The sequence below is a fragment of the Mustela putorius genome, unplaced genomic scaffold (genome assembly GCF_011764305.1).
Source record: "Mustela putorius furo isolate JIRA1106 unplaced genomic scaffold, ASM1176430v1.1 tig00003845_pilon_pilon_pilon, whole genome shotgun sequence".
In the NCBI taxonomy this organism is placed as follows: Eukaryota; Metazoa; Chordata; class Mammalia; order Carnivora; family Mustelidae; genus Mustela; species Mustela putorius.
In genome coordinates, this window is record NW_025421998.1 from 55,240,751 (window position 1) to 55,259,164 (window position 18,414).

General features: G+C 37.4%; 1 protein-coding gene and 1 pseudogene across 1 annotated transcript in view; both read left to right on the forward strand.

The window, feature by feature from the left end:
- The window catches only part of STK31 (serine/threonine kinase 31), an 89,577-nt gene extending 82,908 nt beyond the window's left edge, over positions 1-6,669 (forward strand). Inside the window, 2 exon segments of the mRNA XM_004743318.3 lie at positions 6,295-6,430; positions 6,433-6,669. Coding sequence (XP_004743375.3) covers positions 6,295-6,430; positions 6,433-6,581 — 285 coding nt within the window. The 3' untranslated portion in view covers positions 6,582-6,669.
- Positions 6,670-15,052: 8,383 nt separating this feature from the next.
- Positions 15,053-15,996, forward strand: LOC123394889 (annotated as a pseudogene).
- Positions 15,997-18,414: the final 2,418 nt, after the last annotated feature.

The following is an 18,414-nucleotide window of genomic DNA, read 5'->3' on the forward strand; positions in this document are numbered from 1 at the left end:
GATAATACTTTATGCTTCTAAAAAACAGGATACAGATTTCTTGCCATTGGCAAAATAGTGATACTGATACATTAGAAGTTGTAGCTTCACTTGAAGTGAACACTTGAAACTCCTGCTCTTTCAGACTTGATATAAAAATTACACTGTAAAAAATTATCCTGAAATTCAGTGATTTAACATGCATTTACTGTCTTACAGTTTGTGACTTAGGAATCTGGGCATAGCCTATTTGGATTCTCTGCTTCAGGGTCTTTTACAGGCTGCCATCACGTTGTTGACTGGGATGTCCTAATGCTTGACTGAGGAAGATCAGCTTTTAGGCTCTCATGATTGTTGGTAGAATTCATTCCCTTTCTAGTGCACCAGAAGTTGCCCTCAATCTTTGCCATATGTCCATCATGATAGCTTGTTCCATCAAAGTGTATAAGCAGAGAAAGGAGTAGAAAGTCTATTAGCTAGACTGAAGTTATAGTTTTTTCATAACCAACTCACTACATCAATCATACACTTAAGAGGAGGGGATTATGTAAGTATGTGAATACCAGGAAGTAGGGATCCATGCGCAAAATTGTAGAAGTTGCCTACCACAGTTACATTCTGTTAGTTGTGTGCTAGGCACTCTGCTAGGTGTCTGTATAAAGAAAGTGAAGGTGAATAAATAGAAGAAGCTCTTATTTAAGGGCGCCTGCGTGGCTCAGTAGGTTAAAGCCTCTGCCTTTGGCTCAGGTCATAATCCCGGGGTCCTGGGATTGAGCCCTGCATCAGGCTCTCTGCTCAGCAGGGAGTCTGCTTCCTCCTCTCTCTCTCTCTGCCTGTCTCTCAGCCCACTTGTGATCTCTGTCAAATAAATAAATAAACTCTTAAAAAAAAAAGTTCCTATTTAATGTGGGTAGCTGCTTAGGGAGACCAAATTAGAAGAATATTTGGCTTATGTAGTATTTCCTTGTGGGATCTTAGGTAGCTATTACTGCTAGGAATGGGTTTGTCTTTATATTCTGTAATCACATGTAGTTACCAAACAATTGAGGGAACTATAATTTAGACATTACAGGGGCCATATCAAAAGTGGAGAGAAATCAGAGAATTATGTAACTGACAGATATTAGAGGATAATTAATTCAGTAATTCCCAGCCCCCAGAAGAATTTATTAATAGGTCCAACAGATGGCCCTCAGTCTTTGCTAAAGTACTTTTAAGTTCAGATAAATTCATTCTTTATTGTATGACTCTTAAGTTTATTTGAAAGTAGTTCTTCAAATAGATGTTCCTTCATATAACATGTTTTTGATACAGTATTCAAAAGTTACAAAAAGAAGCACATCCCTGTTGATGTGTCCTCCAGCTACCCAGGTCTGATCTCCCAGTAGTGCTAGTTTCTTGTGAATCTTTCCAGAGAGTTATATGTGGAATCTAAAACAAAACAAAAACAAAATCCAAGGTCATAGATACAGAGACCAGATTAGAAGTTGCCAGATCGTAAATAACATACATGGGAAGGTCTATGTGTGTATGTGTCCTTTTTAAAACCGATTATCATATCATTAAGTTAAAAAAAATTATATTTGCTCTGTACCCTCAGTAAGAGCAGGAGCTTTGTGTTGGGGATCATTGTATCCCCAGTGTCAATAGTTGATACATAGTAAGACCTAAATATTTTTTGAATGAATGAATGAATCTTTACTATATTTTTTCTGATAAATATTCTTTATCTGCCATTTTTTGAACTTGCTTTTATCCTCAATTCCTCCCCCCCCATATTTTCAACCTCTCTGGAATCAATTTTTGTATATATGAAATATATATATATATATATATATTGTATATATGAAATCAGATTCAAAAATTTTTTTATATGTGGACAGATAGTTGACGCAGCACCATTTATTCAATAGACAGTCTATCCCTACTGATTAAGAAAGCTACTCCAAGCTCTGCCATGTTTTCATGGACTCAGGAATCTGGCTGGGGCTCTGTTCTGTTCTTTGGCTTGTTTTTTTTTTTTTTGTTTTGTTTTTGTTTTTTAAGATTTTATTTATTTATTTGACAGAAACACAGCAAAAGAGGGAACACAAGCAAGGGGAATGGGAGAGGGAGAAGCAGGCTTCCTGCCGAGCAGGGAGCCTGATGCAGGGCTCAATCCCAGGACCCTGGATCATGACCCCAGCTGAAGGCAGACACTTAACGACTGAGCCACCCAGGCGCCCCTGTTCTTTGGCTTGTTTATTGATCCCTGTGCCAACACTATGGGGTTACATGCTTTAAAATGTTGTATCTTTATAGAGAGGGCTTTGACTTTCCTTCCTTATGTTTTTCTTCAACATTGTTTCGGTCATTCTGTAATTTTATTTCTGCTTATGAATTTTGGCACCAACTTGTTAAGTCCTCTGAAAAACATTGTTGTTACTTTGTAAATATTTTGAATTAATAGGTTAATTTGAAGGAGAATTGTCTTAATGATATACTATTTTTGTAGTTGGGAAAATAATACCTCTCTATTTCTTAAGGACATTATTTTTATTTTACTCTTTATTGTATTGGATTGATTATAGGTAGATATTATTATTATTATTATTATTTTTATTTTTAAAGATTTTATTTATTTGACAGAGATCACAAGTAGGCAGAGAGGCAGGCAGAGAGAGAGGAAGAGGCAGGCAGAGAGAGAAGAGGAAGCAGGCTCCCCGCTGAGCAGAGAGCCCAATGTGGGGCTTGATCCCGGGACCCTAGGATCATGTCCTGAGCTGAAGGCAGAGGCTTTAACCCACTGAGCCACCCAGGCATCCCAGATTTTATTATTTTTAAAATAACTTCATAAGTAATTTAATTATATTCAAAAGTACATATATCATGTAGCAAAACTTGATTATTTTTCCATTTTTAAAAATAGAGGTGTAATTGATATATAACATTAGTTAACACATAACATTAGTTTAATTTCATAATGATTTGATATATGTATAGATTGGAAAATAATCACCACAGTAACATCTAGTTAGCATCAGCATACATTGTTCTAAACATTTTTTTCACTTGTTATGAGAACTTTCAAGATTTACTCTTCTTAGCAACTTTCAGATAGGCTGTACAATAGTATTAAATAGTCACTATGCCTCTGTACATTGCATTTTCATGACTTATAACTGGTAGTTTGTACTTTTTTGACCCTCTTCACCAGTTTTGCCCACCCCTCCTCCGTTCCCCTTGCCTCTGGCAACTTCTGATCTGGTCTCTGTATCTATGACCTTGGTTTTTGTTTTTGTTTTGTTTTAGATTCCACATATAAGTGAGATCATGTGGCATTTATCTTTCTCTTAGTTCATTTAGTATATCATGCTCAAGATCCATCCATGTTGACACAAATTACAAGATTTCATTCTTTTTTATGGCTGAATAATACTCCCATTGTGTATGTATATACATATATATATGCATACATCATATTTTCTTTTTTTGCCATTGAATAGTACTTTTATTTTTTAAATTCTGGTATAGTTAACATACAGTATTATATTAGCTTCAGTGTACAATATAGTGATTCAACAATTCCATACATCACCCAGTGCTCATCATGGCAAGTGAACTCCTTGATCCCAGACATCTACCCACATTACCCTCTGGTAACCATCAGTTTGTTATCGATAGTTAAGAGTCTGTTTCTTGGTTTGTCTCTCTCCCTTTTCTTTCTTTTGCTCATTTGTTTTGTTTCTAAATTCCACACGAGTAAAATCATATGGTATTTGTCTTTCTCTGACTGACTTGCTTCACTTTGCATTATACTCTCTAGGTCCTTCCATGTCATTGCAAATGATGAGATTTCATTTTTTTTTTTCATTTTTAAAAAATAGCTGAATAACATTTCCGTGTGTGTGTGTGTGTACACCACATCTTCTCTATCCATCTATGGGTGGATTTTCCTTACAAAAATCATTTATTTATTTATTTGACACAGAGAGAGAGAGAGATCACAAATAAGCAGAGAGTCAGGCAGAGAAAGAGGGGAAAGCAGGCTTCCTGCTCAGCAGAGAGCCCAACGTGAGGCTTGATCCCAGGACCCTGGGATCATGACCTGAGCCGAAGGCAGAGGCTGAACTTACTGAACCACCCAGGCGCCCCTACATCATGTTTTCTTTATCCATTTTTCTGTTGGTGGACACTTAGGTTGTTTCCATATCCTTGTTATCATAAATAATACTGCAGTGAACATGGGGGTACATATATCTTTTTGGGTTAGTGTTGTTGTTTTCTTCAGCTAAATACCCAGATGTGGAATTGCTGGGTTATGTGGTAGTTCTGTTTTAATTTTTTTGAGGATCCTTCATACTATTTTCCACAGTGACTGTACCTGTTTACCTTCTCAGCAATTATTATTATTATTATTTTTAGAGGGAGAGAAAGCACAAGCACAGTGGTAGAGGGGCAGAGGGAAAGGGTGAGTGAGAATCTTAAGCACGTTCTCTGCCAGCATGAGTTTGATGTGAGATCATGACCTGAACCAAAATCAGGAGTTAATATGCCTTTTTTTTTTTTTAAAGATTTTATTTATTTATTTGACAGACAGAGATCACAAGTAGGCAGAGAGGCAGGCAGAGAGAGAGAGCGGGAAGCAGGCTCCCTGCTGAGTAGAGAGCCTGATGAGGGACTCGATCCCAGGACCCTGAGATCATGACCTGAGCTGAAGGCAGCGGCCCAACCCACTGAGCCACCCAGGCGCCCCGTTAATATGCCTTTTTAAAAATTTTTATTTTTATATTTAATTTTTAAAAAATATTTTATTTACTTATTTGACAGAGAGAGATCACAAGTAGGCAGAGAGGCAGGAAGAGAGAGAGAGGGAAGCAGGCCCCCTGCCGAGCAGAGAGCCCGATGCAGGACTCGATCCCAGGACCCCAGGACCATGACCTGAGCCGAAGGCAGAGGCCCAACCCACTGAGCCACCCAGGCACCCTATGCCTTTTTTTTTAAACAAGTATTTATTTAATAGAGAGAGAGAACAGGTAGGGGAGTAGGAGAGGGAAAAGCAGGCTTCCTCCTGAGTGAGGAGCCCAATCAGGACTCAATCCCAGGACCCTAGGATCATGACCTGAGCCAGAGGCAGATGCTTAACCAACTGAGCCACCCAATTGCCCCTGGATTTTATAAGTTTTAGTTAAGTTTCTACCAGCTGAAAGTGCTGTCTTTATGTATGTTTAGAAACATATCCTGTAGAGTGCAGTATGGGCATTGGCATTCATTAATTTAACAAGTACTTACTGAATATCTGCTATATCCCTGCTACTGTGCTAGTTGTTGGGGATGAAGTGATAAACTAAAATTTCCAATATTAAGGATCTTAGAGTCTAACGAGGACACTAGCAATGAACAGGTGATTTTTATTCAGTGTGAAGTGTGTTCTGTTTGGAGTCATCATAGAGGGACAGAAAAAAAAAAAAGGCATACCCTGCTGCTTTGTCAGGTGGAATTAATGGAAGAGCAGTATTACAGCGTTGTTTATGTGTGATAATACAAATAACTTTGAAATATTTCCTTGAAATTGTGGTACCTAATAAATTTTGGTTCCTCAAATGAAAGAAGATGGGATCGGGAGGGAGACAAACCATAAAAGACTCAATCTCAAAAAACAGACTGAGGGTTGCTAGGGGGAGGGTGGTTGGGAGAGGGTGGTGGGGATATGGACATTGGGGAGGGTATGTGCTTTGGTGAGTGCTGTGAAATGTGTAAACCTGGCGATTCACAGACTTGTACCCCTGGGGATAAAAATACATTGTATGTTTATTAAAAAATTAAAAAATTAATAAATTTTTTTTGGTTCCTCATATGGACGATGATAATGGTAGTGGTGGTAGAGGAGTTCCTGGAGATCACTTCAAAACTAATCACTAGCTGACCAGTAAAGGAGGTTACCCTTCCAAAGAAGCTTCACTGTAAAATTTTCAGTGTTGAGCTCTGATCAGGCCATAAAAAAGGAAAAAGGAATAGACTTAAAATTTTTGTTTGTTTGTTTGTTTTGCTTTGTTTTTTTAGTTTCACTTGTTTTTTGAGATATTTCTGCTGTGATTCTCTTTCCTATTACAGTTTTTCCTTTTGCTCTAACACCATTGTTTTATTATTAGAGTAATAATTCCTTTCCAATAAAAAGTAGTTAATTTTGTAGAAATCTTTAAAAAACTAAATAGGAAAAATTAGCTCTGTATTATTGATAAAAGTGTTTTTGAAATGGATCCTCCTTCCTTATTTCAGATTTGTCCTTTTGTTTTGATTTTACTTTTGTTTTATAACCTGTCTTTTTCCTTGCAGGATTATAATGTCAAATCCCTCATCTATAGCTTGATCTATTGTAGAAGTTCAATGACTGCTGAGCAAGTTTTGAATGCTGAATGTTTCTTGGTGCCAAAGGGGAAATCAACTCCAAATCCAGGAAAAGATACTGAATATAAAGAAAACAAGAATTAAAGATGGAGAATGTGGATAAACATAAGGAAAAGACAAGAAATGATGAAGCCAACTTTGATTTTGATAGATTTAGTATTTTTTTTGTTGTTACAGATGTTCCTTTTAAAACTTTGTTTAGTTTGGTTAAATAAATAGAAAAAATCTGAAAGTGTTCTGGAGCTAGTTGGGTTGTATCTTTGGCATTCCAGTTGTGAAAAATAAAAGATGTTTGGCTATGCACAAGATTGTATAGTTCGAAATTTCATTTAACTGGAGTTGTTAAGGAAGAATTTTCTATCCATAGTACTTTTTGAAATTGCATAGACTATGATATTTGTAATAGAAAATGTTATTAGATATTTGGGCAAATCCTATACAGATTTTCAGTTATATGAGCCAGCTGATGGTGATACATTCAACAAATAATTGGCCTTGTACTCAGTTCTGGGGATATAAAGGTAATTAAAACATTGTCCTTATATTTACAGAGCACACAATCTGTTGAGAAAGAGATACAAATAAATCTTCATAATACAATGTGGAATAATCAGTGGTAGCTTTGTACAGAGCTTTATAGGAGTACACAGGAGGAGTACTTATACTGTGGGAAAGGATGTCACCGAATGCTTTCTGGAAGATAGAGTATGTTAAATTTTATAGACTGAATAATAAAGTTGAAGGAGGGGGTGAGAGTATCTTAATTGGCAGAAAAAGTATGATAAAAGCACTGAAAGAAACTTTTTGTTGTGTTTAATAGTATAAAATAGAAGGCAGAGAACAGTCATGTAGTAGGTGAGTAAAGTCTTTGTACAAAATAATAAAATGCTCAGACATAACTAATCATTTTACAGAAAATATGGAGTTATTGAAGGATTTAAAACAGCTTTAGCTCCTTCAAAATCCTTCTGTTTACCACCAGGATAGGAGGTAGAGAGACTGTTTAGAAGGTTAATATAATAAAGTAGATGAGAAATAATGAATACGAGGTCTAGGGAAGTAGAGATAGTGATGATACATATAGGACAAATTTATGAAATAATTAGAAGGCAGACCAGTTGAACTTGGTGATTGAAGTGCATGTGGACTAAAGTAGTGTGGTAGAGTTTCTAGTTGCCTAGTTAAAACCCAGCCTTCCTTTTTTCCTTGATAATAGATTCTAGTTTCATTTGGGATGGCAGTGTACTTGGCTAAAAGACTATATTTACCATTTCCTATATTAGTTGAGGCCTTTTGAGTAAGTTCCTGCAAATAAGGCTCCTTAAAAGGAGCTGACTTAGCTGGGAAATGTGCTCTTTTGCCTTTACCCCTTTTTTTATTGCCTAGAAGTGAATATGGTGGTTAGAATTTAAGCAGCCTCCCTGCATCATGAGGTGACTTTGAGGATGAACCCCATGACTGGGATGATGGAGTGGCAAGTTAGAAGGAGCTGTTTTCTTTAATGATTCTGGGGCCTCTGTAGTAGCTTCAAGTTTTCATACTATTTGAGAAAATAAAGCCTTACATGAAAGTATGATTCCTGTACCAGCAGCCTCAACATCACCTGGGAATTTAATAGAAATGCAAATTCTTGGCTCCATTCCAGATTTACTAAATGAGAATTCAGGGGAAGACCCTGAAAATCTGTGCTTTAACAAACACTTTAAGTCATTCTAATGCATACTAAAGGGAACCATTGTCACATACTCAAGCCATTGCCACTTTTTGAGTTTCCTATTTTATAGCAGACCTTAATTTTAGCTGATTCAGTTGAAAAGACACAGGTGTAAAGTAAAGCTGGGTAATTAAAGAGAACAAAGAATAGATCACTTTATTTATACCAGTGTTTAAAATAAAGAATTAGACCAGCATTTTCCAAGTGTGTTTGCTGAACCCTAGTCCCTTGGGATGTTTAGCACAAAAAATTCTGTGATTAGTTGTTTGGAAAATAATGAATGGTAAGTTGGAGATTGGTTATGCATATTAGATGGTAAGTTTCTAAAAAGTTGTCTAGAAAAGAAACCTGTTTAGTTTCTTTCTTCTTTTTTTTTTTTTTTTAAGATTTTATTTGTTAGAGCGCAAGCACAGGCAGACAGAGTGGCAGGCTAGAGGCAGAGGGAGCAGCAGGCTCCCTGCTGAGCAAGGAGCCTGATGTGGGACTTGATCCCAGGACGCTGGGATCATGACCTGAGCCGAAGGCAGCCGCTTAACCAACTGAGCCACCCAGGCGTCCCAGTTATTTCTTTTTTAAAGATTTTATTTACTAGTGCACCAACAGGGGGAGCAGCAGAGGGAGAGAGAGAAGCAGGCTCCCTGCTGACCAGGGAGCCCAGTGTGGGGTTTGATTCCAGGACCCTAGGATCATAATCTGAGCTGAAGGCAGACACTTAAATTGACGGAGCCACCCAGGCACACCTGAAACGTGTTTTGCTTTATTTAACCCAGTGTTTGCCAAAATTGATGTGCTCTCTCTCTCTCTCTCTTTTTTTTTTTCCACAAATAGCAACTTCTTGTGAAACTGGGATGAGAATCCGATTTTTTGGCATATGAAGCTAGAATTTTTGTTTATTGTTTAAAAATGGCAAATAATGATGTGTGATGGAAAGAGAAAAATTTTAAGTATCTCTTCAATGCCACAAAAGCAACAAGAAATTATATAATTATATATATATATATAATATATATGTATTATATATATATATAAAGGCAAATATATATATATATGCAATGAAAAGCCAAGCAGATATGTTCACTGCCCTATGGGCAGTTTGAGAATAATGCAGTATATAATAAGCTATAAGAAAAATAATAATGTATGTCACTACAAGAAAGGAAGGCAAGAGAAGAGTGATGAGGTTGAGGAATAGACATTTGAACCATTTTAGAGGAGGAGTAGGGTTTTATTTTTTTGGAATTAGAGAAGGAATTCCAGGCCAAGGAAATTAAGAGTAGATTTGGGAGAAGGCAAGAATCTGGCTGGAATATAGAACATTAATGGGGGAGCTGAGAAATAGGCTTGGAAAAGTATTTTGGGGACAGATCTTAGAGGGTTCTGAGTTGTTCTAGACTATTATAATATTGTGAGCAGCTGAATCACACAGTTCTATTTACTTTTGAATAAAATAGCTAACCAGAAAGGGTGATTTGAGCAGGGAAATAAAGGGGGTGAGGAAGGAGTCAAGGACAGCATATTTCACTAAAGCAAATGATGTGAAGAAAATGTCCTGTTTTAGATCAAGTTACTGAAAAGAAGAGAATTAGGAGTATAAACTTTTTCTCAAAAGAAATTTGTGGATGGTGTACCTAGGTGGTTCAGTTGGTTAACTGTTTGCCTTTCGCTCAGATCATGATCCCAGGGTCCTGGGATCAAGCCTCTTATACTTCTCCCTCTCCATCTCCCTCTGTCCCACTTCCCACTTGTGCTCACTTCTCTCCGTCAAATAAATGTTTAAAAAAAAAATTATGGGAAGCCTCTTGTTCATTTTGTAGTGTCAGTGCTATGTCATTTCAGGGTGTATTTAAATGTCAACATTTGTTAAATTCTTTTTAGCGTCTCTCTTTTAACTCAGCAAATGACATACTTTATCATTTCTTTGTTGTTGGTATAATCATGTCTTCTGCCACTAAAACTGCATATGGAAGCAGTTCTGGATTGGCCAGAGTAAGGACTTCTGAAAATTTCCTCCATAAAAGCAACAAGAACATTGGCCGGATATTTTCCAAATCAACTTTTTCAGAACTCTGGGAATTAATCAAGGACTTGGAACAATTTGAAGAACATATTTAAGGAAAAACATCTGAATTTTGGTAAGAATCGCAAGTTTTGTCATGTTTTAACTTGCCCTATTCCTATCTCTCTGTCCCCAGCTTCACAATCATGTTAGCTGTGAAAACCAGTGGCTTAACAGCCAATGGAAATGGTAGAATGTTTTGAGCTCCTCAAAAAACGCCATTGCCAGAGAACTCACTATTTGACCAGTTTGGCAGCTGATTTTTTTGGGAAAAGCCCCTTTTCTGGGAAAGCCCCTTCTACAGGGCTCGTCCTTACTTGACCTGACTCAGAATTTGTTCAATGGAAAAACTCTTCTCCTTTCCCAGGGCATTTGTTGAAAAAACTGTGGCAATTGTTTAACATTACAGCTGTCTAAGGTGGCAACACCTGTGAGGGAAAACAGTTTAATAGGAAAATCTGGGAATGATCTTCATAGGCTGCACTGAAAAGCTCTGATGAATTCTAGGGGTTCTAAAAGGCCATGGTCATGTTCAAGGCTCTCAGCATGTCCTGCAAAGGTCCTGATCTTTCATCTCTGGTTGACCTTGAGGTTCTGGAAAACAGGATGTGGAGGCTAAGGCAGAGTTGTAAACTACTGGGTTGTTGAAGGTGTAGCTCTAAGATACAGCTTTTCAGCAAAGGTTGGGAGACTTAGTGGTTTCAGGCATTTTAAGGAAATGTCTGTCCAAGTATTAGCTGACCACTAAGCTAAGCTGAACTCAGAAAGAATATAGATTTCATAGAATTATTCCAGGAAAGTCATCAAGTAAACAACATCATCATTGTCAGTGAAACTCAGTAATAAACTGGATTGAGAGGAGAAAGTCTGGTTTCCAAAGTTGGAAATTGTTATATTTAAAATATCTGGTTTTGAGAGAAAACAAAAAAAGATGTGTGAAGAAACTGGAAAGTATGGTGCATATGCAAGAAAAAATAAACAATAAAATCTGTCTAAGAGCAAGCCTGGATGTTGGATTTAGTACACAAAGAGTTTATATCACCTATTCTAAATATGTTCAAAGAACTACAGGATACATATCTAAATAATTGAAGGAAGGGTGCCTGGGTGGCTGAGCTGGTTAAGCAATAGATCATCTGCTCTGCCCTGGCTGCCTCAGCCTTACCAGTGCAGGTCATGTCTAAAGGTCATCATGCTGAGGAAGTTCCTGAACTTCCTTTGGTGTTTGAAGATAAAGATGAAGGCTACAAGAAGACCAAGGCAGGGGAGTTGGGGTGGCTCAATTGGTTGAGCATCTGACTCTTGATTTTGACGCAGGTCATGATCGCAGGGTTGTGTGATCAAAACACATGCCAGGCTCTGTTAATGGAGCCTGTTTAACATTCTATCTCTTCCTTTACTCAACCCCTCTCACTCTCTGAAAAAAAAAATTAATAGAAAGCCTGAGAACAATATCAATAAAGACAAATTGTAGGAAATAATTAAAAACTAGGGAGCTGAAAAGTACAATAACTGGAATGAAAAATTAGGCTCAAGAGCAGGTTTGGATTGACAAAAGATCAGTAAATTTAAATATGGGTGAATTGAGATAATCTTGAATGAGGAACAGAAAGAAAAAAGAATGAAGAAAACCAAAAAAATGAAGAGGTTTGTGGAGACACCTTCAAGAATACCAACAGCCTAGTGGGAGTCTAGAAAGAGAGATGAGAAAGTGGTTGAAAGTATATTTGAAGAAATAATGGCTGAGAATTTTCCAAATTTGATGAAAAACACGAATCTGCATATCTAAGAAGTTTAGAAAACTCAAAGTAAGGTAAACTTCAAGAGATCTACAACCAAACATGTCATAATCACACTACTAAAAGAGCTAAAGAGGGAATCTTGAACGTGGCAAGATTGATGACTCATTGAACACGAGGTATCCTCAGTAAGAGTAACAGCTGATTTTTCTTTAGAAATAATAAAGTCTAAAATAAAATAAACGTTAAAATTCAGTTGGATGACATATTCCAAGTGCTGAAAGAAAACCTGCTCAACCAAAAATTTTATATCTAGCAAAAAATGGTGATATTAAGACATTGTAACATTAAGACATTCTCAGATACACAAAAAATTGAGGGATTTTATTGCTAGAATAACTGCCATATATATATATATATACACACACATATATATAGTATACTATATACATATATTATATATATATATACATATACTGTATATATGTATATATGTATATATATATATAGGCTGAAATGAAAGCACACTAGATAGTAACTTCAATTCACACAGAAAAATAAAGATACTGGTAAGGGTAACTGTAGCACCAAGAACCATAAGATACCTGGGAATAAACCTAACCAAAGAGGTAAAGGATCTGTACTTGAGGATCTATAGAACACTCATGAAAGAAATTGAAGAAGACACAAAAAGATGGAAGACCATTCCATGCTCATGGATCAGAAGAATAAACATTGTTAAAATGTCTATACTGCCTAGACCAATCTATACTTTCGATGCCATCCCGATCAAAACTCCACTGGCATTTTTCAAAGAGCTGAAACAAACAATCCTTAAATTTGTATGGAACCAAAAGAGACCCTGAATTGCTAAGGAAATGTTGAAAAAGAAAAAACTGGGGACATCACGTTGCCTGATTTCAAGCTTTACTCCAAAGCTATGATCACCAAGACAGCATGGTACTGACACAAAAACAGACACATAGACCAGTAGAAGAGTAGAGAGCCCAGATATGGACCCTCAACTCTATGGTCAACAATAAATGGTGCTGGGAAAATTGGACAGCTATGTATTGAAGAGTGAAACTCGGCCATTCTCTTACACCATACACAAAGATAAACTCAAAATGGATAAGTGACCTCAACATGAGGCAGGAATCTATCAAAATCCTACAGGAGAATATAGGCAGTAACCTCTTCAACACAGGCAGTAACCTCTCCGACATTGACCACAACAACTTTTTTCACATGTCTCCAAGGCAAAGGAAACAAAAGTGAAAATGAACTTTTGGGACTTCATCAAGATCAAAAACTTCTGCACAGCAAAGGAAACAGTCAACAAAATAAAGAGGCAACCTATAGAATGGGAGAAGATATTCGCAAATGACACTACAGACAAAGGGCTGATATTCAAGATCTATAAAGAACTCCTCAATCTCAACACACACAAAACAGATAATCATGTCAAAAAATGGGCAGAAGACATGAACAGACACTTCTCCAAAGAAGACATATAAATGGCTAACAGACACATGAAAAAATGTTCATCATCCTTAGCCATCAGGGAAATTCAAATCAAAACCACACTGAGATACCTGAGATACCACCTTACACCAGTTAGAATGGCCAAAATTAATAAGACAGTAAACAACATGTGTTGGAGAGGATGTGGAGAAAGGGGAACCCTCTTACACTGTTGGTGGGAATGCAAATTGGTGCAGTCACTTTGGAAAACAGTGTGGAGATTCCTTAGGAAATTTAAAATAGAGCTTCCTTGTGACCCTGCAATGGCACTACTGGTATTTACCCCAAAGATACAGATGTAGTTTAAAAGAAGGGCCATCTGTGCTCCATTGTTTATAGCATCAATGGCCACAGTCACCAAACTGTGGAAAGAACCAAGATGCCCTTCAACAGATGAATAGATAAAGAAGAAATGGCCCATATATACAATGGAGTATTAGGCCTCCTTCAGACAGGTTGAATACCCAACTTTTGTATCAACATGGATGGGACTGGAGGAGATTATGTTGAGTGAAATAAGTCAAGCAGAGTGAGTCAATTATCATATGGTTTCACTTACTTGTGGAGCATAAAGAATAACACAGAGGACACTGGGAAATGGAGAGAAGAAGTGAGTTGGGGGAAATTGGATGGGGAGACAAACCATGAGAGACTGGACTCTGAGAAAAAAATGAGGGTTTTGGAGGGGAGGAGGTGGGAGGTTGGGTGAACCTGGTGGTGGGAAGAAAAAAAAGGTAACTATGTAGGTAAATATAGACAACAGTATAAATATATTTTTATTTGAACTCTTTTGAGTTAAAAGAAAACTGCATGAAGCATTAACTAATCATAAAACTATATTAAGGGGCTTACAGTGTGTAAAGTTACAATTTGTTGACAATTACAGCACAAAAGAGAGGAGAGCAAATGGAAGTATATTGTGACAAAGTTTTTGTTTGCTCTTGAACATTGAAATTGTTGGTATTGAAATTAAGTGGTATTAACCCAAACTGGAAGGCTTTAAGTAAGATTTTAATTGTAATTACCTTAGGAACCATTAAGAAAATAAAAACTGTGGTAAAGGGGAAACAAGGGAATGGTATATTAGAAATATCTAACACTAAAGAAGACAATAATGAGGATACAGAGAGACAGGAAAGATACAAGATAACTGAAAGCAGAAAGCAAAATGAAAGATGTAAAATGCACCTAAATTAACACATTAAATAAAAATGTATTAAGCTTTCCAAACAAAAGATAGAAACTAGAAGAGTATAATCAAAAATATTAAATTATGTACTATTTGTAAGAGACACAACTTAGAATCACTACCACAGAGCAGTGTTGACACCTTCAGATCAGCATAAGGAAATGCCTTTCTGTTAACATTGACAAAGCTGGAATTCAGATTGGGAGCACTTTCTGGGAACACTCTTGCCTGGAATGTAGAATCTAACAAGGTGACATCATTCTTGACAATAAAAAGGATCAGTTGGAAAATATTAAAATAGAGAATATGAATGCCTTTTGATACCTTATTTTGTGAGGCAAGAGCTGAGACATGTGTGCCCAGAGAACTCTTCCCAGATCTAGAACAAACTGTTACAGATGAGATTCTTGCAGGGAAGTACAATTCACTCCTCTACTCAGAGCAGCTTCTTAGCATAAAGGAAGATGCCGCAAACAACCATGACTGAGTTCGCAATTCTGTGGGGTCAGAGATTGTCAATCTTGAACTAGAGAGGATCCAAAACTTGTCAGAACACTGCAGTGAACTTAAGGTATTTTTAATTTTCTTAAGTTTTGGAGGAGGCATTGAATCACATGTATATCTCTCTTAATGGTGTGGCTTTTTTTTTTTTTTAAAGTAGGCTCTGTGCCCAGTGTAGACCCCAGTGTGGGGCTTGAGCTCACAATCCTGAGACAAGACCTGAGTTGAGATCAAGAGTTGGACACTTAACCAACTGAGCTACCCAGGCACCCCAGTGGTGTGGCTTTTGATAGAATATAATGGGAATATTAAATTGGAGTTTTTTGTATCCAGCCCTCAGGGTCTCCACTGCTGTAGTAGAGCCTTACAACTCTATCCTCACCATCTGTGAACATCTATGACTTGTGCCATCATATACTTGTTGTAGAACACCCCTCTTATTCCTGCATAAATAGGTTGATAGGTCTTCCATTGCTGTTTCCCTTTGGATTGAAGGGCCCTTGAATATAGATGTAATAATCAAATTCCAGACTGACAATGTACCTATCTGAGAATACATTTCCCCATGATAAACTTTGCCTTCATCATCTCTGCTGACAAAACCCATCATGAGTAGCTCTCTTTTAGATATACCACTGCATTCTTTAAGTTCTCTAGCCAGCTAGTCAAGTGTGATTTTCTGCTTGGCAATTATATGGTTTGCTGCTTACTAATCAGAGGGAATGTGGTTCCTAGGGATGTGAATGCTGGAAATGCAGCCATAAAGTCAAAGAATTCTGTTCAGTTTGTAGATTGGTTTCCAGCTAGTTTCAACAACCATCCAGCCATGATGCCAGAAGGCAATGTGGCTGGAATGCAATGGGCTATCTGCTCACTGAGCAACACCATGGCAGTTGCGGAGGCCTGAGACCTACTGGACCACAATTTACTTAAAAAGGAAGTAAGATGTCAATCAATAATCTAACCTAATCTAATCTTATAGACTGAATAATAAAGTTGAAGGAGGGGTTTAAGAAATTTTAATCTAGTTAAGAAACCAAAAAGAGATGAACAAAGTAAAGCCAAAACAAGAAGGAAGGAAATAATGAAGAAGGAAACAACATGTGTTGGAGGGGATGTGGAGAAAGGGGAACCCTCTTCCACTGTTGGTGGGAATGCAAGTTGGTGCAGCCACTTTGGAGAACAGTGTGGAGATTCCTCAAGAAATTAAAAATAGAACTTCCCTATAACCCTGCAATTGCACTCCTGGGTATTTACCCCAAAGATACAGATGTAGTGAAAAGAAGGGTCATCTGTACCCCAATGTTTATAGCAGCAATGGCCACGGTCGCCAAACTGTGGAAAGAACCAAGATGCCCTTCAATGGACAAATGGATAAGGAAGATGTGGTCCATATACACTATGGAGTATTATGTCTCCATCAGAAAGGATGGATACCCAACTTTTGTAGCAACATGGATGGGACTGGAAAGATGATGCAGAGAGAGTCAATTATCATATGGTTTCACTTATTTGTGGAGCATAACAAATAGCATGGAGGACATGGGGAGATAGAGAGGAGAAGGGAGTTGGAGGAAATTGGAAGGGGAGATGAACCATGAGAGACTATGGACTCTGAAAAACAATCTGAGGGTTTTGAAGGGGCAGGGGGTGGGAGGTCAGGGTACCAGGTGGTGGGTATTATAGAGGGCACGGATTGCATGGAGCACTGGGTGTGGTGCAAAAATAATGAATACTGTTATGCTGAAAATAAATAAAAAATAAATTTAACAAAAAAATCAGAAATGAAAATAACACAACAGACCTTACAGAATTATAAAGGATTATAAGGGAATATTACTAACAACTATATGCCAACAAATCAGATAACCTAGCCAAAATCGACAAGTTCCTAGAAGGACACAAACCTGTGACACTGACACAAGAAGAAGCAGAAATTCTCAGTAAATAAATAATGAGGAAATAGAATTAGTGATTACAAAGATAGATGCGCCTGGGTGGCTTAGTCAGTTGAGTGTCCAACTCTTGATTTCAGCTCAGGTCATGATCTCAGGGTTGTGAGACTGAGCACTGCTTTGGCTCTGTGCTCAACAGGCATCTGCTTGAGATTCTCTCTCTCCTTCTCCCTCTGCTCTCTCTCTCTCTTACTCTCTCAAAGTGGATGAATGAATCTTAAAAAAAAATAAAAAAAAAGAATAGAAAGAAAGAAAGAAAAAAGAAAATTCTTACAAAAGAAAGGTTAGGCTAAGTTGACTCCATGGTGAATTGACCAAATGTTTAAAGAAGAGGTTTCAGGTTTTTTCCTTGTAATTGATTTCTAGTATCATTGCATTGTGGTTGGAGAGATGCTTGATACAATTTCAATTTTCTTAAATTTATTGAAGCTTGTTTTGTGATCTAAGGTGATCTATCTTGGAGAATGTTTCATGTGCACTTGAGACAAATATGTACTCTCTTTTTGAATGGAATGTTCTGTATGTATCTGTTAGGTCCATTTTGTCTAATGTGTTGTTAAATACACTGTTTCCTTGCTGATTTTCTGTGTGGGTGATCTATCCATTGATGTAAACGGAGTGTTAAAGTTTCATACTAGTACTGTATTACCATCAGTTTCTCCCTTTATGTCTGTTAATATTTACTTTTAGGTATTTAGGTTCTTCTTTGTTGGGTACATAGATCTTTACAATTGTTATATTCTCTTACTGGATTGATCCCTTTATCAGTATGTAACACCTTAAGTCTCTTGCTACAGTCTTTGTTTTAAAGTCTATTTTGGGGGTACCTAGATGGCTCAGTTGGTTAAGTGTCTGACTCTTGATTTTAGCTTGGGTCATGATCTCACTGTCTTGAGAATGAGCCCCACATGTGACTCTGTGCTCAGCATGGAGTCTGCTGGAGAGTCTCTCTCCCTCTCCTTCTGCACCTTCCTGATGCCCCCCTCCGACTCTCTCTCTCTCAAAATAAATAAATCTTTTTAAAAAAGTCTATTTTGGGGGCACCTGGGTGGCTCAGTGGGTTAAGCCTCTGCCTTCGGCTCAGGTCATGATCTCAGAGTCCTGGGATCGAGCTCTGCATAGGGCTCTCTGCTCAGTAGGGAGCCTGCTTCCTCCTCTCTCTCTGCCTGCCTCTCTGCCTGCTTGTGATCTCTCTCTGTCAAATAAATAAATAAAAATATTTTTAAAAAGTCTATTTTGTCTGATAACTATTGCTATCCTGTTTTTATTTTTCTCTCTCCTGTTTGGATGAAATGAAAATGCTTTTTCATCCTTTCACTTTCAGTCTGTATGTCCTTAGGTCTGAAGTGAGATTCTTACAGCAGCATATG